The sequence below is a fragment of the Epinephelus lanceolatus genome, chromosome 1, assembly GCF_041903045.1.
Source record: "Epinephelus lanceolatus isolate andai-2023 chromosome 1, ASM4190304v1, whole genome shotgun sequence".
NCBI classification, from domain to species: domain Eukaryota; kingdom Metazoa; phylum Chordata; class Actinopteri; order Perciformes; family Serranidae; genus Epinephelus; species Epinephelus lanceolatus.
In genome coordinates, this window is record NC_135734.1 from 26,424,284 (window position 1) to 26,449,293 (window position 25,010).

At 41.3% G+C, this 25,010-nt stretch overlaps 1 protein-coding gene and 1 long non-coding RNA gene across 4 annotated transcripts in view; one reads left to right on the top strand and one right to left on the bottom strand.

The window, feature by feature from the left end:
• Positions 1-2,859: 2,859 nt before the first annotated feature.
• Positions 2,860-25,010, bottom strand: part of celsr2 (cadherin, EGF LAG seven-pass G-type receptor 2) — a 94,673-nt gene continuing 72,522 nt past the window's right edge. The window contains exons 10-34 of one of the 3 annotated variants that reach the window (XM_033626540.2): positions 24,532-24,711; positions 24,333-24,446; positions 23,074-23,230; positions 22,762-22,903; positions 22,549-22,669; positions 20,389-20,572; positions 20,143-20,244; positions 19,902-19,996; positions 18,369-18,578; positions 17,968-18,151; positions 15,605-15,923; positions 14,653-14,820; positions 13,966-14,089; positions 13,667-13,867; positions 13,399-13,573; positions 11,858-11,970; positions 11,395-11,477; positions 10,482-10,608; positions 10,274-10,384; positions 8,756-8,886; positions 8,580-8,665; positions 8,328-8,492; positions 7,546-7,761; positions 7,189-7,411; positions 2,860-4,220 (exon numbers count right to left, since the gene is read on the bottom strand). In XM_033626540.2, coding sequence (XP_033482431.1) covers positions 4,199-4,220; positions 7,189-7,411; positions 7,546-7,761; positions 8,328-8,492; positions 8,580-8,665; positions 8,756-8,886; positions 10,274-10,384; positions 10,482-10,608; positions 11,395-11,477; positions 11,858-11,970; positions 13,399-13,573; positions 13,667-13,867; positions 13,966-14,089; positions 14,653-14,820; positions 15,605-15,923; positions 17,968-18,151; positions 18,369-18,578; positions 19,902-19,996; positions 20,143-20,244; positions 20,389-20,572; positions 22,549-22,669; positions 22,762-22,903; positions 23,074-23,230; positions 24,333-24,446; positions 24,532-24,711 — 3,753 coding nt within the window. In that variant the 3' untranslated portion in view covers positions 2,860-4,198. Of the gene's footprint in view, positions 4,224-7,188; positions 7,412-7,545; positions 7,762-8,327; positions 8,493-8,579; positions 8,666-8,755; positions 8,887-10,273; positions 10,385-10,481; positions 10,609-11,394; positions 11,478-11,857; positions 11,971-13,398; positions 13,574-13,666; positions 13,868-13,965; positions 14,090-14,652; positions 14,821-15,604; positions 15,924-17,967; positions 18,152-18,368; positions 18,579-19,901; positions 19,997-20,142; positions 20,245-20,388; positions 20,573-22,548; positions 22,670-22,761; positions 22,904-23,073; positions 23,231-24,332; positions 24,447-24,531; positions 24,712-25,010 lie in introns of all 3 variants that reach the window. The other 2 variants (XM_033626539.2, XM_033626541.2) reach the window with 2 other exon arrangements.
• LOC144463553 (uncharacterized) lies at positions 4,195-9,279 on the top strand. Its single transcript, XR_013491655.1, has 3 exons — positions 4,195-4,279; positions 5,792-5,897; positions 7,165-9,279. It is a non-coding gene; the product is annotated as an uncharacterized LOC144463553 (long non-coding RNA).

Genomic DNA, 25,010 nt, shown 5'->3' on the forward strand with positions numbered 1-25,010 from the left:
GATTGTGTCATAAGCTGTTAGTTTATTACTAAGGAATCTGTCAGAGGTTTGTCACCTTCTTGGTATGTGACTTTCTTAAAAAAAGGAAATATCTACTTGTAACACCTCATCAGTGGATGCATGTGTCCACAGGTTGTGACTGATTTAAACACTCGGTGTGTGGGGTTTTTTTTGCCCCTTTTGTTGTCTGATTAATTTTTAGATGATTAAAGATGTTGAATTTTTCAGTGACGCATGAGTGAAAAAGCAAAAATGAGAAAAGAAAACATTTTTTTCAGCAAAATTATTATTTTTATTATTTATTATTTTTTCTACTTTTTTTTTTTTATCCTGTAGTGTGGCGTTCATTCAATTAGCGGCCCGCAGGCCACATGTGGCCCAGAAGCAACCTCTGAGTGGCCATGGGCAGGGATTGGTACTGAGACCCGGTATTAAGCGGCCCGGGGCAAATTTAATCGAGACCGCAGTAATAATAATAAGCTCCGCTGTTACAGGCTCTGATCGTTACTTTTTAAAGATTCAATTTCGTGTATCATCATGCTGCAGCCTCTCTCGTGGTATGCGTCAGGGCTGACGACCTCCTCACAGCACACACACTTACATAGGGAGACACAAACACAACAGAGTGAAGTCAGACAACAGCAGAGAAGCCGTGGTGCAGCCAAAGGGAATATATCTGTGTGTGTGTGTGTGTGTGTATACACGCTAAAAAAAAAAAAGTGGATAGGTTGCTCGCTGCTGAAAATGTGGCCCATCGACATTTTCTGGTTTAAACATCCGGCTCAGTTAAATGTGTAATTGAATAGCCCTGCTGAGAAATACTGAGCACTCTGTAGCACTACGTCTCAGTGTGAGGGCGAAGCTGAAGACTCTGAAGCCCTTTCTACCAAGTAAGTACAACTTTTCTACTGTAACAGTGCTGAATCTTTATTTTATTAAGTAATTCTCGATATTAAACTCCTTGTAGTTTATTATTTATCATGTGGGATACAGCCTTTTTAACGGTTAAGGACGAGTTGACTTATCAAAAATACGAAGTTTATAAATTAGTAATGAAAGTAATCATTATACACACTTTGCAAATGCTTTGTGCGAGCATTGTGTTTGCGTTCCAGAGCCAGCTGGAGTTCAGGAAAAAGGATCAATGAGTATGAGGTCGATGAGCAACACAGACGAGCAGCTTTAGCACCACCTAGAGAGTTTTTCATGCCTTGTCTCTCTCGGTTAATATTTTGAAGTAATGTGAACAGATTGTGATTGGGACACATATAACAGATAGGATTCTTATGACAGAAATATATTGATTTTAAAAAAAGTTTTGATCTGATAAATACTGACACTATAAAGTATCAATACCAACAGGGATTATACTTGGATAACAATAGATGTGAAGATAGTTCATTGTACAGCTGCAATGATAAGATGATTAATCAATTAATTGGCAACTATTATTTATCATGAAACAATTGCTTCTTTTTTTAAAAAAAATAAAATAAAAGCCAAACATTTGCTGGTTTCAGGCATCTTATATGTGAGAATTTGATGCTTTATTTGTCATATGTGATAATTAGAACAATAGCTTTGGATATTTGGACTGCGGGTCGGATAAAACAACATTGTTCTCTGCTTGTTCTCTGAAAAATACACAGCATGTTTAACTGTTTTCTGACATTTTATTAACAAGCCAATTAATTGAGAAAATAACTAGCAGATTAACTGAGAATAAAAATAAATAATAATGAAGTTGCAACCCTAGTTAACTGTTCAGATATTCTGCTCAGAGCAAACTGTCATGTTGCTGGTATGCAGTTTAGAAATGAACTTAATGACTCGCTTATAAATGTTTCATGTCTTTTACTTTAGTCTCTAACTCTGAACTCTCCTCAAGAATGTTGATCATTAAAATCTAATTTTAGGTTTAGTGTTAGCCCAGCTAAAGTCTTTGGTCCATGGTTCGAAGTACTCTCTGAACTGAACAGATTTTGGATCACAAAGTAGAAGCTTGGGAGGATTGTGTCACCTTTAGACAGAGCCGGGAGAGCTGTTTCCTTGTTTCCAGTCTTAGTGCTAAGCGGCTAACCAACTGCTGGCTTAATATTCAGTGTTACCATAAGAGATAAGAGTGGTAATAATCTTCTCATCTAACTCGGCCAGCTAGTAAATAAATGCATTTCCCAAAATCTCAAACTTTTGCTTTATAGGGACAGTTCAGATTTTGAAGTGAGGTATGAGGTACTTATTCATAGTCAGTGTATTATATACAGTAGATGGTGAACAGCACGTCCCCAGTTTGGAGCAACAGGCAGGAGAACCACCATAGACGTTAAGCAAAGTACTGGTGTGGATGGGGTCAGCAGCAAAACATATTTTAGCCACCTAAAAAATCACTGTAGGCTTTAGAGTATGCTATAATATAGATTATTTTCAGCACTTTACCTTTCTGATTGGGAACTGGAGCTGTTCCCACCAGACTCCTTTGACAAAACAGTAATTTTACATTACTGAAAACAGGAGCTGTTGGTCTGCAGCTTAACCGATTGAGGCAGTGGTAAACCAGAAACTCCTGTGTTATGAGAAATCAAGTTACTGGTTTTGTCTAAGGTCTCTGGTGGCTTTGAAGAGGGCAATATAACAGCTTCAGTTCCCCATTGGAAAGGGTTGTCTTACGCCAAGGTAGAGTGCTGAAAATAATGTCAGCTGCGGCTTCTTTTAGAGCAAATATCTGACTATTCCACTTGTACAGTTCAGATGAAGGATGGACCTTGATACCAGCAAACAGCTGTAATGCGAATGACATCACACAGGAAAAAAACAAGTGATTTGACTTGGCACTGATAATAATAAGAGGTAAGATGGAAATGGTAGAAAACAGTTTAATCAGTATAAACACAAAGCGGCAGAGTAAAAGAGACAATCCTCTGTTGGGATACCAGAGTTGATATGATTGACCTGGTAGTGTTGATTCTTATGGCATGAAATCTATGCACTGAATTCATATGGTCGGTAAAATGGCATCCACAAAATATCACATCAACTTGGACTGAAAGTAGTAACTATGATAAAAGATATTTGCTCCCGAGGATCAAGAGTGTGAAGGAAGTTTTACATATTTACTTACATTTAAAAGATTTGTCCTCGATTCATTTACAGGCCACTCTGTACAGTAAAAATGGATTACAGCTCAAATAGTATTACAGCACAATTTCGCATTATTTTACAAATGACAAAAGCTCCGTAGCTAATCTATAAAATACAGCTGTTTAGTCACTGAACTCCAATGAATGCGTTCATCCCTCCAGATAAAACGATGAAAAACAAGAGCGCTTTTAATGTCCGTAAAAAAATGTGCTCTCTGATTTACAAAAAAAAAAAAAGATGTATCAAAAGTCCTTTGAGTCCTTTTTAGGTCTGCACATGCAGGTTTGCCCCCTCGGAGGCTGAGAAGGCCATCAGTCTGTGTCTCTGGAAACATCTCTCATTGATGAGGAATAGCTTATATGGAGCATCCGTTAATAGGCAGCGATACCTTCCTCCTTGTTTGCAAGTTCAGAAATCCGTGGAGCCCACACTCGACTGCTCTGTGCCTCTCGGACATTTCAGGCGTGTAACTCAAAAACCTGAGTCTGACTCCTCCAACAAACTCAGACTGGCACGAACACCAACAGTAATGTAAGCAGGCAAACCAGGAAGACGTCACAAAGTAGTTAATGCATGAAAAAGGAATTTCCCTGAATGTTTGCAAGTCTACGACTAAATGACCCACCCAAAAAAACATGACCTCTTTATTGATCCACAGTCTTCAAAACAAAATATATATCCTTGAACAAAAAATAAAAAAATTGACCGCCAACAAATGTGGGCAGTAAATAAAAAAAAGTGCATTGCTTCAAGTATGTAAACAAAATGATTTCTTTAAAGGGAGAGTGAGACTCGTTGTGTCAGTGTGCGAGAGCCTGGGCCAGTGCAGTGACTCCTGAGGTTTGGCACACATGTATGAACTCACACACACACATGCGCACAGCACAACACACACACACAAACACACACACACACACCTTCAGAGGATCATGATGACAAGGGTGAATTCCTTCTTTTTCCACATTTGTTTTTAAGCAGAAGCCTGGTGCTCCCTGTTTGCAGTCAGTGTTGAGGAAGGAGGCTCTATGACCTGCAAAGACACACCCCTCCGTCAGCGCAGTCACATGGAGGTGTTGCAGTGGCTGCTGGGAAAACAGGGTGGTGTATGGAGGAAGAGGAGGACAACGACATGGAGGAGGAGGTGGGTGGATTCAGGATGGATGGAGAGGAATGCAGCACAACACAAGAGAGAACATAGAAACAAAAAAAAAAATAAACGTGAGACAATGAAACACTCCCACACTTTCATACACACACACACACACACACACACTCTGAGGGGTGACGGATGCTAAAATGATGCACCAATCTGAAGACAGTGATCCTGATTGTTTTGAATGAGGATCAGAGCTTCATGGGATAAAATTAAAGAAGAGAAATCTATGGTTTTTGGAAAGAGAGAAGGGGCAAAGAAGGTTAATTAGTAAACTATAATTTATATTTTATACTGTTATAAGACCTGCTGTATTTAAAGAACCGAGCATGTAAATGTGCCTTTGATATATATATGCCTTTAAGAGACACAGTATACGTGCATGGTCACACCTTAACCAGACGAGGGCCTGTTAGAGGCAGATGATCTGTGACTCCTGTCTGACTGTGGGGGCTTTTCACTATGCTAACAAGTCTCCTCACTTCCCTCACTCAAGGATCTTTTTTACATCTTAAGGTCCTCAGGTCCTCAGGCCACACACCAAACTGATGTCAGAGAACACGCATCGCCTCTCATTGAGGTGTCTTGCCCAAAAAATTGCACATGAACACACCAAACCTATGACCAACAAATGTGTGAGTTCGCCTGCGTGAAAGGACATACCCCTCCATACCATCAGACGATGGTTATCTGTAATCCTCATTCGAAAAGGTAGACCGTCTTGACACTAGTTAGCCAGTTAGCATATTAACAACACAATCCAATGTTGAAACAACAGAGTAATATTACCGTGCGCCTGTGAACATCAACGTAAACCATCAGAAAACATTTCTACTTAAGTGCTCAATGGCTAAACAAAAAAAATCGGAACCTTCTGTAACAAGTTTGTTTCGACCTCACTCCCCTTTGACTTTAGCTCTTTCTCACTTCCATTTCTCTTTCGTGCACTGAGCTGAACTGCCAGTCACAGTGATTTCATTTACTGATGGGCTACACTGTGCTGACACTGATACAACATGCTGAATCGGTGGAAAAAGAGGCCAACTCCTGCACCCATAAGGGCATCAGACACACACCAATGGCCCAACTTTGACCGATGGCCAACCGTCAGCTTGGTGTGTCAGGGCCTTGAGCAGAGACAACTTTTGAAATGGCTCCAGTATTGGGCGAGACTGTTCCAGCTGAAGCAGCAAAAACAGGCTCAATGTGATCCCAACAGGCAATTGTGCACTGCCAATTTATGTCCATTAAAAGTGTTTGTTTTTGCCACTGACAGGCTCAGATTTTAATTTGATGTGTCTGGCAACATTGTGGAAAAGACTACAGAGAAATGTAACATATTTCTTTACCTTTCACTGGTCTGTTTGTTAGTGTGTGCAACCAAGTCTCGCTTAAGGAGAGGTCTTGTTCTGAAATCTTGCGCACTTTTCCTCAAAATCAGCTAAACATTAAGCCATGATATCATTTATATCACACTGTGCTACACTTTCTGTACTCCAGCACAAGAAAGTCTTCCTGGCACTCCTCTCTCCAACTCTCAGCAATGATTCCACCGTTGTTTTTCCTGCAACAAGTCACCTCTTCGTCTTGGTCACAATAGTGAAAGGTAAGAAAAAACATTTCACTTCTAACGCATTTTTTCCATAATGTTGTCAGACACTGATAATAAAAATCTGAGCCTTTCAGTGGCAAAAACAAGCAGTTTTACAGGACGTACACTGAGCATGCACAATTGCTCGTAGGGATCACATTGCAGCGTGTTTTGCTGCTGCGACTGCAGGACTCTGTCAGCACTGGGCCAATTTCAAAAATTCTTGTCTCCATTAGTCACTTAGACACAAAAACACTAAAAAGTAGGGTCCTGTCTTAAAAAATACAGAAGTTAAGAAATCCCTTTCTGGCAGAAAGGCCTAAAGACAAACTTCTCCCAGTGTCCGATAGCGTCAGTCTTAGGCAACATCAGTTACTGTGCTACATGTGGAGGTGCACATTTACACGTCAGGCCACTTCCAAGTAGCATACTTGTATAGTTTCCTTGCCATAATCTCCTCAAGAGGCCTGCTATCCTCGCTCATCATATCCTCAATATGTATTTAAGGGACTGGAGGATCCTCCATAGTGGCAGGTCACAGGAAGAGAGAGAGAGAGGACGTGAAGAAACAAGTTAGCATGATGAAAAGCACCCTGTGTTTTCAGAAAGTCTGTCCCTACTTAATACTCACCACTCAATTTGCAAGAGTCCTGTTCAGTAGCTAAGCTTTAATTCACAGTGAGCTTTAATTGTCTTCATATTGGACATGCTGCAGCTTAAAGATTTAAAATTCAGAGCTAATTAGTTCTTCTTTATTTTACTCTAAACCAAGGCAACTAGATTTGCATCAAGGACTCAGTAGCCTTAAAATAATGAAAAGCTGGAGCTGCACATCCACAAAGAAGCAAAGGATAAGAGATTAGATTCAGATGGATATAAAAGCTGTTGTAGAAATCAGTCCTGTTCGCTTTGCTCTTAAAATAGCCTGTAATGTCGCTTTATGACTCAGAGCTACATTTAGATTAACTGTTCTGGGTCCAGTCGTAGTGTCATCAGAACTGTGTAGGATCCCTCCACACTGTGGGTGATCAAGCAGGAGGTGCTGTCTTCATTTGGTTTAACATTTAAGATAATTAGGTGGAAATGAGACAGACTACGAGCAATGAAAACAACCACTGAGGACGGCGGCACAAACTGTAGTTTGACGCAGACAGCTGGACGAAACACTGAATGACTTCCGCGACACACAGTGACACAACACTGGACACGTTTACAAGCAGAAAACAACACTGTTTCTTTTATCAGTATCTGATGTTGCTTTTTTATCTCTCTGACTTTAAAGGTCTGAGCTCCTGTAAATACTCACTCTGATCCTGATGAGTCACCATCCACCGTCCCCGCCTTGATGCTCATGGCGACACCGTTCAGCTGATCTGGCGGGCCGAGTTTAGCCGGGCCGGCTCGACCGTCACTGGAGGAGGATCCATGTGGAGACACTGTGCTGGGGGTGTTTTCACAAAGTTCATTGTGGATGCGGTTGAGACCATTTCTCTCTACGATGGGAGAAAGCTGCTTCTTCTTTAGGATCCCTGCAGAGAATGAACACAAGATGATTCGGGTTAATTTTTCAAAACAGTTGAATGACTGTGATATTTTACCAACAATATCTTAAAAAAAGACACAACTAAACTCCTGCAGGTGTTGGCACGGAGCTGAACTTTACCTTTGTGAGGGTGGGCGTAGATGTTTGGCAGACTGGGCAGCAGCACCATAGTGCCGTCTTGTGTCCGGTCGTCCGATAACGTCCGGATGTCTCGGCTGAGATTCGGCTCTGGATTGGCCACAGTGTCTAGCTTCATTCTGTCTGTACCTGCGAGCTCGCTGTCACCCACTGCCGCTGCGTAATCTCCAGGCCAGTACATCTTACTCAAACTGTTATCTGAAAAACAGAAACAAAGAATTAGTTCAATGTCTAAAGTACTAGATACTAAAAGTTTTATATGAGACTAACTTAAAGAGATGGTTGGGAGACTAATGCTACATTAATTGCCTTGTTAACTTACTGTAAATCACACTTCATTCGAACTCGAGGGAAAAAATAAAACTCATCAAAACCGTCTTATTCCTGTTAGTCATCTTGTTAGTTGTCCACTGTTCTGTCAATCACCAACTATGGTTTGAAATAAACTCTAAAAGTTAGATGTGAACATGTGCAGTTGTCCCCTGCGGCCGTTTACAGTCCTGTAACGTTATCCCCACCGCTCGCAGTCCCATGTTTCTAAGCTCAGCTGCCTGTTCCACCGGCCTGACCTCTGGTGGTGTGCTATGTGCACTACACACAATACATCCTCAATACAGCATCTGCATATGAATTCAATAGAAAAGAGGAGCGTCTGTTTTGAAGGTATTTAAAATAAATCATACTGTTGGGATTTCTAAATACGATGGTATACCGTGTTACCATGATACCGCCCAAGCCTATTGGATTCAGATGAGCTTCCCTACCATGTGGTTGTGGTCTCTTGGCCACATTAGAAGCCAGGTTTTCCCAGCATTCCTCTGGGGGGAGTGGACCCTCCTCGTCTTCACTGTCAGAGGAGTGTGTGGAGGCGTAGGATCCGCTCTGGTCATCCTCGAGAGACAGGTCGCTGTCCGAGTCGCTGTCACGATCTGCACACAGACAGAGGGAGGAGGTTGATACAGTCATACCGATCATTACAGTTAAACTAAAACAGAGCTAGTGAATAAGAGTAATACCATCCAGATGCTCTTTAGTTTCATGGAAGAGCGACGCGTGGTCGTTCAGAGCGATGTGCGCCTGACTGTTACTCAACCCGTCGTCCCTGAGAAGACAGAAGAGGTCAGTTTACTGCTGCTGCTGCTGTCGCTCTGTCAGGTGATGCAGCATACTAATCTTGGTTTTGTTTTCTTACCTGAGGACAAAGGGAACGTAGCTCTGCTGGCTCTTGCCGCTCTGCATGGTGCCGTTCAGAGACACACTGGAGTCTCCAAAGGGAAGGTGGTATAACCTGCCGTCCATGTAGTTTGTGTTGCATTTGTAGCCCTGAAAATACACAGATGAAGGAGAAGATGAGTCTTTTAAGAATTCTGTTGTTTCTCTGACCTTGTGTGGTTGAGCTGCTGATGAAAACACACACTTTGAGTACAATGATTAAAGAAATACCTCACCCACAAAACATTTATTGGTATATCAATGAAACTGAAAAGTATTGCATTTGATGTCTCCATCTGCTGGTGGAGTATAGTATAGTAAGTATAGTTCTGCTGTTGTTTAACGTGGATCCCATTTACTTAAGTTCGTGAAGAATGTTCACCTGTTTTTGGACTCCATTTTTTCCATAGAGTCATAAAAGAAAAACAAATTTTTCTTCACAAATTCAAGCTACCACAGAGTGAGTAACTGAAATAAAAATGATCACTTTTGGTTTGAAGGAGAGGATTGGTGTCCTATATTTTTCTTTTTGTAAATAAATCTCATGAAAACACCAAAACCAACAAAGTTTAAGTCCATCTCTCAAAATCTGTCTGACTTCCCAAATCTTTCTGTGGCTCTAAGGGTACGGATACAAAGAAAGTTCATAATAATTTGAAAGTTTTAAGCAAACTAACAGTAAACAGTCAAATTGAATCACTAATTAATACACCATATTTTTGAATTCATGTGGTTTGAAATTCCCTCCTGGAAATTTCCTAAAGATAATTTCATGTACAATTTCAAAAATGTGTTGTTGTTGTTGTTGTTTTTTTAAAGTTCATGTTCACAAAATCAGATCAGAAAATCCAAGTGTGCAGGGTTTCCAGTTGCTTAAATGATAAGATAGAGGGTTGATCAACTCCTTTAGGCTCAATTGCTTATCCTTCATTTGATGTCTGGATTCCAACTTGCCTTGACCTTTAATATACTGCAACTGAATTTACAAATGTGGTTTCTACTGAGGAAAAACAGGTCACAAATATAAACTTTGTAATTTTCTATAACAGCTGGACACCGACTATTTTTTTTTAGCAAGTGTTACTCAAACAGAGTAAGTGGTGCATTTGCTGGGGACTATTCTGAGCAGAAAATTAATGCATTATTGAGTGTTTCCAACAAGTCAGCCAGTGGAACAGAGTGTCTCACTGATGTCTTTATGATAGTTTTTGGACAGTGGAGCTCTGCGTAGCAGAGGAACAAGATATTTTAAGGTTTGGCTTTGACAGAGCTTGTTAATGGGACTAGTTCATTGTTGGCTTTGGTCTTTCTTGGGTCTTCCCTACATCTCATTTGGTGGTTTCACATTTGAAAAAAACACAGATGCTGTAATAATGATACAAAAATATGAACAGAAAGATGTGACAGTTTGAGTGTTTGTAGAAAAGCTCCTGAGCTCCATCCAGAGAGTATCTGACTGAATGAAGTATTTTCCCAGAGTGTGTGGCGTGGGACTCACAGAGGCCTTGGATTTGATCATATGATCCGGACGCTTGCGGCTGCAGCAGTATTTCATGGCATTCCTTGCTTCCTTATTGAAGACGATGCGGAAGAAGAAGACAAAGGGACCCTGTGGTTGGACGGCAGAAGAGTGAAGAGGGTCAGAGGGGGAAAAAAAGACAGTGTTTAACCATTCAAACTGTGTCAGAGGTAAATGGAGGGCTCACCTGCACACAGTTGAACCCAGCAAACAGGTAGTGGAAGATGATCATGTCACTGTTGACGGAGAGGAGCGCCAGGAAACACGTGACTGAAACCAGGAGGAGAACGCCACCTGCGGTCTTCAGGCCTGACCTGCAGAGTCACATGAGAAATTAGTGAGCAGCTGTCAGGATGATTTCTATGCATGCATTGACCTGAAGATGGAAGTTGATGAGCGACCAGCAGCCACATCAGGAGGGCGATAAAATCAGAAACAGAGCAGCACATTGTCTCATGGAGGACTGAAATGTATTTAAGAAACGCAAGCAAGTCCAGCTGCCTACGATATAGCACTTAAGATTTCAGTTCTTGTGTATTATTTGCTTCTCTGTAATGTGGGACTTCCTTTTCCGTGCGTCAGCTACTATGTCCAGTCAGATTAGCAGCTTGATATGTAGGAAGGGGGTTGTATTTAAGAGACTATGCAGATATCTTCATATGAATGCAGATAAATAAATAAAAACAGTTCACATGAAGCTAAATCATCATCAGATGATAGCCGATGATTTCTGAGATTGTATTTCGGACCATTTTTGCTCTACACACAGACTGTTAAACTGTGTGCAAGCAAAGCCAACTCAAACATGACTGGTCAGTACTCGGACTACAAACAAAAACCAGACAGCGCCAGATTATTAAGATATTTTTAGAGCAGATCAAGGGATAGATTTGATCTCATTTCCGGTTAATAAATGCTGAAATGGGAATTCAATTATCTTATCTATCATCATTTGAATGGTCATTGGTTGAGTTATACTGGTTTGATTGGAAAGTTTGGAATTCCAGGATGGGAATTACTGACCACTACAGAAAGCCTTAATAGAAGCAAAATGACTCTGAGCATGTTAACAGTGTTTGAAGAAAACGTGGGACACTCACACACGAGGCTCTTTCTTCTCCATGCTGTGGTGTCTCAGTGAGCAGGAGGCTTTGGACGACAGGATGTACAGGAAGACGTTCATCTGTGGACACAATATCAAACTGTATCACGACTCACAACATGGCAGCAGAGTTTGTCAAAGCTAAATTACAGCAGTTTTATTTCAGAATATTATCTTTACTGTTGACAGTAATTCAGCTGAACAGTGACAGGTGTGTTCACTTTAACAACGTCACCAGTGAAATTATCATGAGTCAGCATGTTGGACTGTGAAGACTAGATACATGTATGGAGTGTAAAACATACATACACCGCTTCATTTAAAGGTTTATGACATGAACGAGTTCATATATTTTTCTGTATCAGAATCAGTGACCCTTCATAAACTTAAGTGCAGAACAACACAGATACAGCTTAAATAACAACACAACAGTCTCAGTCTCAGGATTCTGCACGACTCACCGACACCACCACGGCGATGGGTCCAGCAAAGCTCCAGATCAGAGTGTCGTACATAGACAGCCAACAGAAATCCGGGTTCCCGTAGCCTTCGGGGTCCAGTCCCACCGCCAGACCTGCAGACAAACCCAGAGAGACAGACGGTAGCATCAGACTCTTCATCAGACAACAGCTGCTGAGTCACATTTACAGTGTGAACAGTATTTGTGAGTGAGTAATCTGTCTTCTGTTCTGAGACTGTTCATCTGAAGTAGCAGTCAGACGGCGTCAAACCGGATTGTCAAAATACAATAACATGAAGCTCTGATTTGGACTTTTTTTTTACTACAGTTAGACTGACTAGATTACATTTTACTGGCAGACTGCTCACATTTTCTGAATGCCGGATATCACACTGTATAGCTAAAAGCATGTTTGATAATGATCCATCTGTATGTCTGAGATGCAGCCAGACGAGGAAATGAAGCCCAGAAGACAAATCATATGCAAACATGTCATAAAAAGGATAATGTGAATTTGACTATTTCTTAAATTAAAATGATTGCTGTTTGGTGGTTTTGGGATGTCGGAGAGTTTCTTGAAGATCACCTAAAGAAGCTCACCACTGCATTACCAGGGAACAATAATAACTTTAAATTAATAATAAATAAAACATTTGAAAAGAAACGGCACCCGCTCCTTACAAATAATCTCTTAAATATGAAACAAAAAAAAGAAATGATTGTACATGCTGTGTCATAATGCAACTCTACTATATTAACTATATTTATTTAATGTTTTTTATCAATTTTTTTTCTGATGATTTTTTTTTAACTTCTATTGTTTTGCATTTTTTTCTTCTCTTTTTTGTCTAATTTCTACAGCTGACTTTGTGCAATAAGTTTTTCAAGCTGCTTTGAGTAAATGAAAATAAATAAAATGCTGGAAAAAGAGGACCTAATTTTCTATATATTTCAAAACATTTTATGTCTCTGTAAGTAGATTTTTATAACTGTAGTGACAGTGATGAAAATTCAGTTGTAGCCTGCTGCTTTTAGAGATTTAAGTTACTATAAGATACTATAAAGCTAAAATAATTGCAAGTCACGCTTTTATCCCAGTAATCATCAAAATATGTTTAAAACTCAAAATGTCATGAAAATACTGAAATCACTTTGACTCACATTTTGTTGAGCAAATATTTTCATACATCACAGACAGGACACGTGTCTTTTTTAGTGAAAAACATTCACTAAAAAATTTCAACGATTTTAAATGGCATCATATCTTATGGTATGAAATATGCAAATTTTTGATTAAGATAATTGGCCTTTTTTGAGATTGGTGCAGCCTATTTTTGTAGAGTCTATTTTATTGTTTCTCACTCTTTGGGTGCTGCTGGACACAATATTCACGATTATCCTGATAATAGAAGTTCACAACGATCAGCTTATTGTGAGTGTTTACTACTGCAATCCCAGTAAAATCATATATTTCCAGGCTCCTCCCTGGTGTACAGCAGGTACATGTTTGTGATATTAAGTTGATATAATGAGGGTTGAGACCTGTGATGAAAGCCGGCACTCCCCAGCCAATCAGGTAGTAGAATCTCATGGGTCCATAGTTGATGTCTCTCACTTCACTGATCATGCGGTAGACGTGCAGCCCCTCCAGGAAGAGCCAGGAGAAAGTGCAGAGGTAGAAGAAGTGCAGCAGGATGGCGATGACTGTGCACACAAACTGCGGAGAGAAGACGAGGGATGATTAAATCATGAGCAGATGAAAGGAAACATTATGAATGAAGTCAAACAGATGGAAAACAGAATTGATTACCGGGTTGTCGGCCTGGTTGATGCCCAGGATGAAGATGAGCTCGGAGAGGAAGAGAGCGACGCCGCCATTGTTGATTATACTCGTCTTGTTGCTCTGCATGGCTCTCAGGCAGAGGAGGAAAATAGTGGTGAGGAAGAGGAAGCTCAGCGTCACTCCCACAGTACTCCAAGTCAGGATTTTGATTGGCAGAATCTCTCCGTTCTGACACAGACACCACAGGGAGGAGAGAAAAGCCTCAGTCACAGAACAGAGTGATGACATCTGTGGTTCTGGTGAAGTTAAAGTGTAATGTGGCTCACCTCTCTCCTGGAGATGTCCATGAGCACGGCGAAGCTGGTCATGTGATAACACTGACAGCTGATGTGGGTGCTGTTCCTGAACACCACCTCACAGCCCTTCGCTGACCAGCCGCCGTTCCCACCGCTGACATGAAACACAATCAGACTCGACTTGAATCAGACTCGAGTTGCAAATTTAAACACTTGAGATTTTTGTGACTGACACTTAAAAGGATCTGACTTTTCAAAAATCAATATTTACCTTTTTCTAGATATTGAGAAGTTACATATTGCTTTTGGAACATTTTTGATCGGGTGATTTCTAGTGCAATGTGTGCAAACCCAGCAACCTACTGGGATGTGGCAGACCGAGAAAGGTCAATGCACGAGGCGGCTATTATGGAGGGGGCTTTTCAAAAAAATTAAATTTGGATTTAAGGATTATGTTGTCAATTACTGTGGTTAGAAGAGATTAGTGACACCACAACATCCAACTTCATCTGTCACTACAAAAGCCACAACGGAAGGAACATGAACGTCAGCTTATTGGCCGGATCATCACAATTTCATGACTTGTGATTGACTTTACAGGGACTCGAACTGACTGAGACTTGTGACTTGCACATGTGTGACCTTCTCCTACCTCTGTTAGTTTTATCATTAACTCTACTACATTTGTGTGTGTGTGAGTGTGTGCGCTGTACTCACAGTATGGTGTGGTTCCAGAAGACACAGATGGGTTTGGAGCGCTCCTCCGTGGAGACCAGGCGAAACTGCACTGTGATGGGTTTGTCCAGCGTGTGCTGCAGCAGCTCGTCATTGTCATGCACTGTGATACTGACCACCGGCGTGTTGATGACCGGACGCTTTGGCACCCTGAAGACAATGACGAAAATGGCGTCATTAAAGGCATACATTCAGGAAACAACAGTTTTAATTCTGTAACTCTCGACAATGAAAATGAATCATGTCATGGACATCATGTGTACGCAACATTCAGAGCAGCAAACCACTATTTACTATGTAAAGGTACAGTGGAGTAATGGCGTCCTGAGCAGAAGATGAAGTCATGCTGCTTCTGTGTGTGTGCGAATCAGAGCTTCTCTGTGGTTTGTTGTGGTGAACTGATCCGGCTGAACGTACATGTTAGTGCGTGTGTGTATCCTACTGGCTACCTCATCACCACCCCTTTGCACTGTGCAGTTAACGCTGATAATAGGGCAGCGACAACGTGGAAGTGTAGCGCCCACCCTCCAGTTTCCCTCCTGTTAACACAGTTTTGCCATTGTAAGCACTGTTCGCGCTGTTAGCACCATTAGCTGCTACCTGCCAGCTCAGCCATGTTGAGAGCCGTGTGCAGACAACCTCTAAATCTTAGTTATGCTCTGATTATCGCATAACCTTCTTGTAAAACTAAAAAGTTGACATCAGCTATGTGATGTCTGATATGCTGCAACTTTCAGCTTGTCAGAACAGTCTCTTCATTTGGACCTTGTGGAGGATTGTCAAGGAATTCTTATGCATCAAATGAAAACACTGGAGATGTCCTGGGTGATTAAGGCACAAGCTATATAATCACATCTCTGCTCTAAATATGTCCCAAAAGAAAGATTTAAAAAAAAAAAAATTACAATGTTACAGAGTTAATGATCATTCTTACCTCAGACTTCTCTTGTCAGGATCGTAGCTCTCTGGTAACAGCGAGGCCAGGCTGTGGAAGATGATCACACTGGCGATGGCGTCCTGCTGGCCGTCCTCAGGGTGGCGTCTCTTCCTGTTGGCTGAGCGGTTCCTCATCGTGGACTCTGGGAACACATCCAGGTGTCTGTGGCCCTTGGTGTCCATAGGTGGTTGGAACACTGAATCGGGCAATGTGACAGCCGTCTCCAGGTCTGCGGGACGAGGGCCCCTCAGGGACTGGTACCGCGGGAGTTTGGCTCCGGCAAAATTCATCTTCTTCAGACGATCCACAGAGATAACTGCGGAGGAAAACACACACAGGCACACACACAGGCAGAGAGCTCTGCTGATGAGAATGGACGCATTGTTTAATCAGAGACTTGGAGCGATAAAACTTTTATATATGGAGTCCAAAAAAATTTCAGAATAAGCCTTAGAAAAACGACCGTATTATTGAAGCACTGACAGGTGGGATGATCTTACTTTTTCTTGATTAGTGTTGTAATAACTAATTGATCATTGAAGTCAATGGACAAAAAATGTACTATTTTAAAAATTTATCCATTTTCAACTGCTTATCTGGGGCCGGGTTGCGGGGCAGCAGGCCGAGCAAAGCACCCCAGACATCCCTCTCCCCGGCAACACTTTCCAGCTCCTCCTGGGGGACCCCGAGTCGTTCCCAGGCCATGAGATATGTAATCCCTCCAGCGTGTTCTGGGTCTGCCCCGGGCCTCCTACCAGTTGGATGTACCCAGAACACCTCTAACGGGAGGCGCCCAGGAGGCATCCTTATCAGATGTCCCAACCACCTTAACTGACCCCTTTCGACGAGAAGGAGCAGCGGCTCTACTCCGAGCTCCCTCCAGCTGTCCGAGCTCCTCACCCTATCTCGAAAGCTGAGCCCAGACACCCCATGGAGGAAACTCATTTCGGCTGCTTGTATCTGTGATCTCATTCTTTCAGTCACTACCCAGAGCTAATGACCATAGGTGAGGGTTGGGACGTAGATGGACCAGTAAATCCATAGCTTCGCCTTCTGGCTCAGCTCCCTCTTCACCACGACGGACCAGCCCAGCGCCTGCATCACTGCAGAAGCCACACCAAACTGCAGATCTATCTCACGCTCCATTCTACCCTCACTCGTGAACAAGACCATGAAATACTTGAACTCCTTTTAAAATCATTTACGTAAAGTAAAAGTAAAAATGCTCAACATTCCAAACTTGTGGCTTCTCAAATGTTAACATTTACTGCCTTTATTTGTCTTTTGTGATAGTATACTAAATATGTTTGGGGCTCTGGCTGTTGGTCTCACAAAATGAGACATTTGAGGACGTAATCTTGAGCTACAGGAAATTATGACAAACGTCTGACACATTAAAGACCAAACATTTAATCACTTAATTGACAAATAATCAGCATATAGTTGTTAGTTTCAGCTCTACACATTTTGCATAACAGAAGCACTGTAAGTATCTGTGCTCTAAGGATTGTTCCAGTCAGATAAAGCCTGATTTATTAATGGGTTAAAATGAATAACAGACATTTCCTCTTCTCAATCTTTGATCACAAAGACTAATAATTACCAAGGGGATTTCTACGAAGTTTGATCTAATTTTTTAATTTAAGTAAAGAATAAATAAAATTTAATTAAATAATTTAATTAAGGATAATAAAATTCTTTATATTTTCACTTAGAAACTGTGAGGCCCCTTTCTGTTTTATTCATGTTGGATTTTATTTGTACTTTAATTTGTCTTATTTTATTTGTTTTAGGAGCCCTGATTGGTTCTGTTTTCTGTTCCTTAATAATGATACTGTTTTTATCTAAAACTTATTACAAACTGCATATTAAGGCTGCAACTAACGATTATCTTCATTGTTGTTTAATCTTTCGATTATTTCTCCATTAATCGAACAGTTTTTTGGGCTATAAACCGTCAGAAAATGGTGAAAAATGTTGATCAGTGTTTCCCAAAGGTCAAGATGACAGCCTCAAATGTCTTATTTTGTCCAAAACCCAAAGATATTTAATTTATTGAGCAAAGAGGAGCAAAGAAACCAGAAAATATTCACATTTAAGAAGCTGGAATCACAGAATTTTTACTTATTTTCCAAAAAAAAAAAAAATACTCAAACTGAATAATCAATGATCAGATTATTTGGCAATTAATTTGATAGTTGATTTAATCATTGCAGCTCTACCGTGTATGTACATTGATGAACTGTTAATCTCAAACTGCAAGATAATATAGCACTGATTTATTAACATATGTATCCCCAGTAAGGAAGCTCTACAGCCTTTAACGTCACATATTGCTCTCTGTGGTACAAAATGCTCACCTATGTGTGGTGTGACGATGGTGAAGGGGCTGAGGTAGGTCTTCCTCATGTTCTGTGCCAGGGTGTTTGCGTATTCCTCGTAGTGGCGCAGCAGTGCCGCCGTGCCGCCCTCTGAGTGCTGGATCAGCTCCCAGTGGGGGCGGGTGTCTGGAGACAGGATGGCGCTGCCCACACGGACCAGATTCTGTCAGAAAACAGCGAGAGTTCAGTGTGACAGGATGCCACGGCGGAGAGTGAAATGAAGTGTGATGTATTCCCTGCAGATACAGCATGAAAGGCTGTGGAGTCCCACCAGGCTTCCTGTTTACATACCAAATCTGTTTACTGCAAAAAAAACAAAAAAACAACCCACATCTATCTACTGTTTTTATTTAGTTTCATGCTGTGATGTGATGTTTCACCTCAGTGAAGTGGACGTCCTGTGTGGCTGTGAGGTTGAAGCCTTGCTGGTTGCTCTCGTGCTGCAGCAGATTCTGTGTGAGCCGATAAGCTACTTTCACATCGCTGCCGTAGTACTTCTCTGTGTGCAGGGTGGCGTTGGCCAACATGGCTGCCGTCTGCTGAACGTGCCCAGAGTCCAGGAGAGAAGCGTTACGGGAGAACTTTTCAGACTGGAGGAAAGGAGAGGAAAACAACAACGATTTAGTCACTTATTGATGCTTCATTAGGACAACATGTCTTTAACTAGAAGGTCACTCAGAGAGCACAGACCTCTGACAAGGGTAATAGTCCAGTCTTCTGTGATGTGCAACCACTATATATGTCTGGAGATATTTAAAAAACTATTAAAGTTATATCAAAATGTCTGGGCTGTGCATTTGTATGTACTTCTAGACTAAAAATATTTTGAATACTTTCACATACATTTATGACAACCAGAAAATATTTGTACATATGTGCAAATATGAAATGCTGAGACTGAAATAACATCATGAACATGGCAGCTTCTTATCAAGAACAGATTTACGAACAACTGTGTTCAAAAGGAAGACATATTTTTTTCCCTTTTTTTTTTTCCAAGTTTAAAATTGCATATAGAAAAAAACCTAATTACACAAACCAGCAGAGGTGGGGCCAAGTCATTTTTTTTATTCTATTTTATTTGTTTACTTTCTTTTTATTTTATGGACTTTTAATAGTATTTTTTGTTAGTTTGTCCTGTTTTGTTTGGTTTGCTTTTTTAATATTTAATTGTCTTATTGTTTTAATTTTCTAGTCTTGCAAAACCTCATGTTCAGTTGTTTGTGTTGTCCCTTAAAATAGTGTCTGTGTCATTCCAATTTTGCCATGTGAAGCACTTTGGGCTGCATTTTTTTTTATAAAAGGTGCTATATAAATGAAGTTAAGCTGAGTTAAACTCTGTATCGAGTCCTAATCAAGTCATAAAGCGCTCTTGACCAATTGCAAAGCCATTTTAACTACAGAATAATACTAAATTAAATTTACAAAAATCAATCATTATTTTTAAAAAAATTGTATTTATTCATTAAAACACGTTTGTCTGAAGTTGTTGTGTCTTTGTTTGTAATTTTCGACCTGTACGTTTTGCATACTGCAATTCATTTGTTGTTGACCACCTTACAGTTTTTGTATGTGAACAAAATTATCTTTAGTATCAAGGCTTCTTCCTTGGCACATGCTACACCCTTTTATCAAGTTTCATGAAAATCGGGCAAGTATTTTTTTCTGTAATCCTCCACAGACAAATAAACTGAAGTGAAAACATAACCTCCTTGGTAAATGTGACCAGACTGAAATATCTACACAGCACTGTAGAAAACATGATGACTGATGGCTCCTCAACACGCCCAAAAATGTGATAAAAATAGAGCCTTGTTTAAATCATCTTCTGCCTCCATACCCTCACAAACGAGGATGTCATTGTGGGAATTGCACGTTTAATTTTAACACTGACAGGGAGAGGAGCTACTCACCAGGGCTTTCAGCTTGCTGAAGGTAACAGAGGTGCAGTTGAAGAGATTGGGAGGCAGCCAGCCCTTGTGCTCATCACAGTGTCGGATCGCTGTGCCTGAGAAGGAGGAGAAGAGAGAGAGTGTGTGTTATCACACGAGAGGTGAGGAATAGACTGCAGCTGAGGCAGAGGACTGCAGGCAAGTTTCATATATTGCCATTATTATATGGTAATTTGATGAGCTGCCTGAAAAGCCATCATACCGAGCGTTCCCTTGGGACAGTGAACTGCTGCAGGGAGACCAAACTTAGTCCTGGGCCACCAGATCCCAGCCTCGATGGCCTGAGGGCAGCTGTCATAGATTACTGAGAGGAGGAGCAGGAAGGAGACGAGAGAGAGATGATGAGGGTAAAAATGGAAAAATATTAAATATATTTGTAGCTATAATGAAGCAGTGGTTATAAATTGAGCATTACATTATATATGAGAGTAATGTGATGAATTCTGACCTTCACAGCCGTTAGGAGAAACCTCAGCGAAGGGGTTGTCACAGCGGTCACACTGGCGTCCGATGACACCGGGCTTACACTGACACTGGCCGCTCTCTCGGTCACACGCTCTGGAGAAGGAGCCGACTGGGTAGCAGTCGCACAGCAGGCAGGTGTCACTGTCTTCAGGACGGTAGTGGTTGTCCTGGAAACAAGATTGGAGAGAGGAAGTTGCTGATTAAAGCTTTTTTTAATAGCAGCTCCTTCATTTTCATACAACCAGACATATTTCAACCTGAGAGATGTGACAGGCTGCAGCTGCTTGTTCAAAACATCTGGGCCAGATGCATAAACAACGGGAACGCCTTTTCCCACACACTGACTGGTATCTATAAATGAGGAATGTGCACACCTCACACATTCTCACACCGGGCGTACACACAGTTTGAGCTGAGACAGCTGTGGGTGATACGATTTGAAACAGATTAAATATATGAGAGACAGACAGTGTTTTTAGGTTGTTTGCCAATGTCACATATTGTGTTATTATTTTTGCAGGCTGCACATCGTTCTGTAAAATGCCAGTCAAATGTGCATTTATAAATGGAATTTTAAATAATTCATGAGGAGTGATACATTTCATCATTGTCTTTATTTACAAACATCTCCCTGTTTGCATTGTTTAATGTTATCATGTGAAGCACTTTGTAAAGTCTGTTGATAAATCATTGATCAGCCTTCTGACATTTAATAATCATAATGACTGTGACGATGGTTTGCAGGAATGTGATGAATTAGTGGGATGAAAACAGTACTCCACAGCAGTACATTATTACAGCTGCTTTCATATGGTTGGAGAACCTTGGCAAAGCGACACAGTCAATGACATTGCACTTTCTCTACTGTATTTCTTACTGACAGGTCTGATGAGAGGTGAAGCACGGTTATCTAATGCAACGTGTGTTTTAGAGTGTTCTTACCTCCATTTATGGTGAACTGTGGGTGTGGACATGAGGCTTGTGCCCACATGCACCACAATGACTTAAATTTATAAAACAGAATTAGGTGTATGCATGGCTTTATTCATCTGACTACATCTCTATAATACTGCCTTTGTGTGTACACACACTTTTAGTCATGAATCTACACAGTTTTGTGCATCTGGCCCCTGGATGAGTTTCTCATTTACGTCCGCCATCTACTTTTTCCTGGTCAGAATTGAGCTGTGTCTCAGTGCCATACTACATACAGACTGTGAATGAGTGTAGTGTACAACATTAGGTTTACTCCCCAAAGTCTCTATTTCACCTTTACATCCTTCAGTGCTGTAACAGAGTTCATTACAGCCATTTTGACATTACTTGTACAACAGTGGAAGTCAGATTATGTGCCGTCACTTACAGACTGTCTCCATGTTTTACGAATACCAAAGCTTTGATCTTATATCAATGGATCAACTTCATAAAAACTGAACTAAATAAAGTTGAAGAATAAACTGAATAACTTCAGTAAGAATACTAAATAAATAAAAGCATGGCACGGAATATCAGTGAAACTGGTGTTGGTTGTTTTGATGGGTTATCTCAAAGTTTTTAAATTTTCATAAATCATGTTTTTTTTAAATTGTGCGCTCAAAGGAATATCAATATAATATCAATCAAACTGGTGGTTTATTCATATTAAGAGCAGCTCTTGTCTTTCCTTGTAAAGGAACTCTTCATAATTGTTTAGAACTGGAAAAAAATGATCACTTACATTTTTATTATTTAGAAAATAATTTAGTATGTATCATAAACATACTCTGGTTTGTAGTACAGCCTCCACCAAGCAGGTTATGTTAGCAGTTGATTTGTTGTTCTGTTTGCAAACAGGATTACTAAAAAAAACTACAGGCCTGATTTTCATGAAACCTGGTGGACAGGTAAAACATGGGCCAAGAAGGAACCCATTAATTTTTGGAACAGATCTGAATCACGGGGCGGATACACAAATTATTTTTCTCTTATACTGACATTGTGAGATGGAACATTTGACCTTGGTGGAATAAATGCAATACATCTTATGAATGACTGGATGGCCGTAAAGTTCAACAGTGAGAAAACAGCCAGTTGTAGAAATTGATGATGACTCCAAATCATGATCCATGTTCACAGGTACCAGTAATCCTCGGCACACACTCACCTTGCACCGACACTCTCCGCTCGTCTTGTTGCAGTCAGAGTCGAAGCCCTTGTCTGTCTGACAGTTACAGGGGCCGCAGGTCTTGTGACCCCACCAGCCTCGGGGACACGGCAGGTCGGTCCTGTAGGTGAAACACATGGTCAGTGTACCTGCAGAGTGAAAACATACAACACAAGAACGCACAGTTTAACATAGAGGTGAAGGAAACTGTACTTCTTCTCGCAGTAATGGCCGAAGTAGTTGCTGGGACAGTCGCAGGTGTAACCACGAGGGGAGCTCAGCTTCCTGGTGCAGACCGACTCGTGTTCACAGGGGTTTAACGAGCATACATCAGTGCAGTTGGTGCCATGGTAACCTGTAACGAGAAAGTAAAACAAACAAATAAGTTGCGGCTCTCTCACAACACGGGTAACACCACTCAAAAGAGGTTGAAATAATATTTACAGGACGGTGATTGAAAGGTTTTTAAAGTAACCTTCCTGCCCTGCAAAACGTTATAATCATGATTTTTGGTTTCAGACTGACCAGCGAGGCAGGTGCAGGAGAAGCTGTCCCAGTCGTCGCTGCAGTAGCTGTTGACAGGACAGGGGTTGGAGCTGCAGGGGTCGGGCACGCTGCAGCCTGGCTCCACGTTCACTTTCCTCGCCTGAGACAGACTGAGAGCCCCGCCCACACGCAGACCCTGCAGGCAATCAAACACATGGTCACATCCACGGGAACACTTGACGTCCAGATGGCAAATGATTGTTGCTCACAAATTTCAGATTCCAAATTCCTACAGAGCTCTCAAGTACGGTGGGAAAGGAGAAATTATCTAAAGTTGGAAAGTGCAATTTGGTGAAACAGCCTCCTGGAATGTGCTGGGAACACACAAGTTGCTATTTTGGGTCAAAAAAACACTTTGAGGTGCCCGTCTGCGTAAATGTCGTGTGCTATCATATTAGTAAATGTCTGTCTATAAGCAAAATACCCAGAATCCGGAGATGTTTTTTTCAGATATTTAAAACTATGACGGATATATGATGAAATCCATGTTGGATACTTTCTGATCACAGCATCATAAAAGGTTGGATCTTGAGCGAATCTTGTCTCTGGATTCGGACGACTTTGATACAATCACAAAATGGAGTTAAAATATTATTCTGATATGACTGACAGGGTTCCTACAGTTTAAGGCAAGTTAGATTTAAGACTTTTTTAATGCCACTTGGAATGAAATTTAAGACCAATTTAACAATAACCCAAACACAGTGGTGATGTCATCGTGCATTAATTGGAGCGTTAAAAAGTACGCTGTATTAGATTCAATAGAAAAATCCTCAAGGAAACACTTGAATGGTATAACAGCTTTGGCACTTACACTACAGTGCACACCTTTCTCGCTTTTCCAATGTAGAGAGCGAGAGTGTCAACTGAACTATAGAAACTCTCTACGACTGAACTCACACTGCGAGAAGTGTCTCCTCTGCTCCTGCCTGTCTAACACCCACTGCACAGAGGAGAGAGAGGAGACCCCGTGCAATTACTCTGAGCAGCATGCATATTATATTTCTTTCTTTTTCCCTGATGCTCTGAATAAGTTTATGTTTGTTGCAAAGTTAATTCAAGTCAGAAAGTTGGCAACACTGAAAACAACATTTATATGTAATCTAAACATCTAAGAAATTGTTTATTTCAATGAATTTTACCAAATCTGGACGAGTTCTCACTCTAACACTTTAAATATTTGCTTTTAGACCTGATCACAAACGCTGATATGAGTGGGGTCTACAGGAGGGACTGACCTGTATACAGCCACGGAAGCCATGCTGAACTTTCCCATCAGGCCTCGCCACACCGCCAACGCTCACAATCTTCAGCTTGGAGTCTCGCAGCTTCCCGTCCACATCCATACTGGCCTGAAAAGATGCATGATGCAAACTTTATGGCTGCAAAAAAATGTAATTCATGGTGATTCAAAGCAGTGAGGATACAACAACTCACCAGGTAGAGGCCCTGATCCAAAGAAAGCACTGCTTTGTGGTGGCTCGCTGCTCCCCCCAAACTGCTGATATCAAGTTGCAAATGATGCCAGTCTCCATCGTTCACCAGCACCTCCTCCACGCGGGAGAGAGTGGAGTCTTCCCCTCTGTGCAGCCCCATCAGCACGCTGCCCCCGCGCAGCTACAAAGGCAGGGGGAGAGCCGGGAACAGGGAGGACACAGCGGGAGGGAGATTGAACCGATGTTCAATAGCAGAGGAGAAAAAAAGACCACCAAGAATCAGCACATGATGAACACAGACACACAGCTCTGACTGTCGTGCACAGGTGTGCAGGGCCGGAAATAGATTATCGGACAGTTATGTAACATCAAAGAGGCGTCGGTCTAGACAGGCCAAAAAAGTGGACAAACACAGATGCTACAATGAGCGTCTGATCATTTTGGTCCTCTGATAATCAGTGACGTGCTGCGACTCAGATG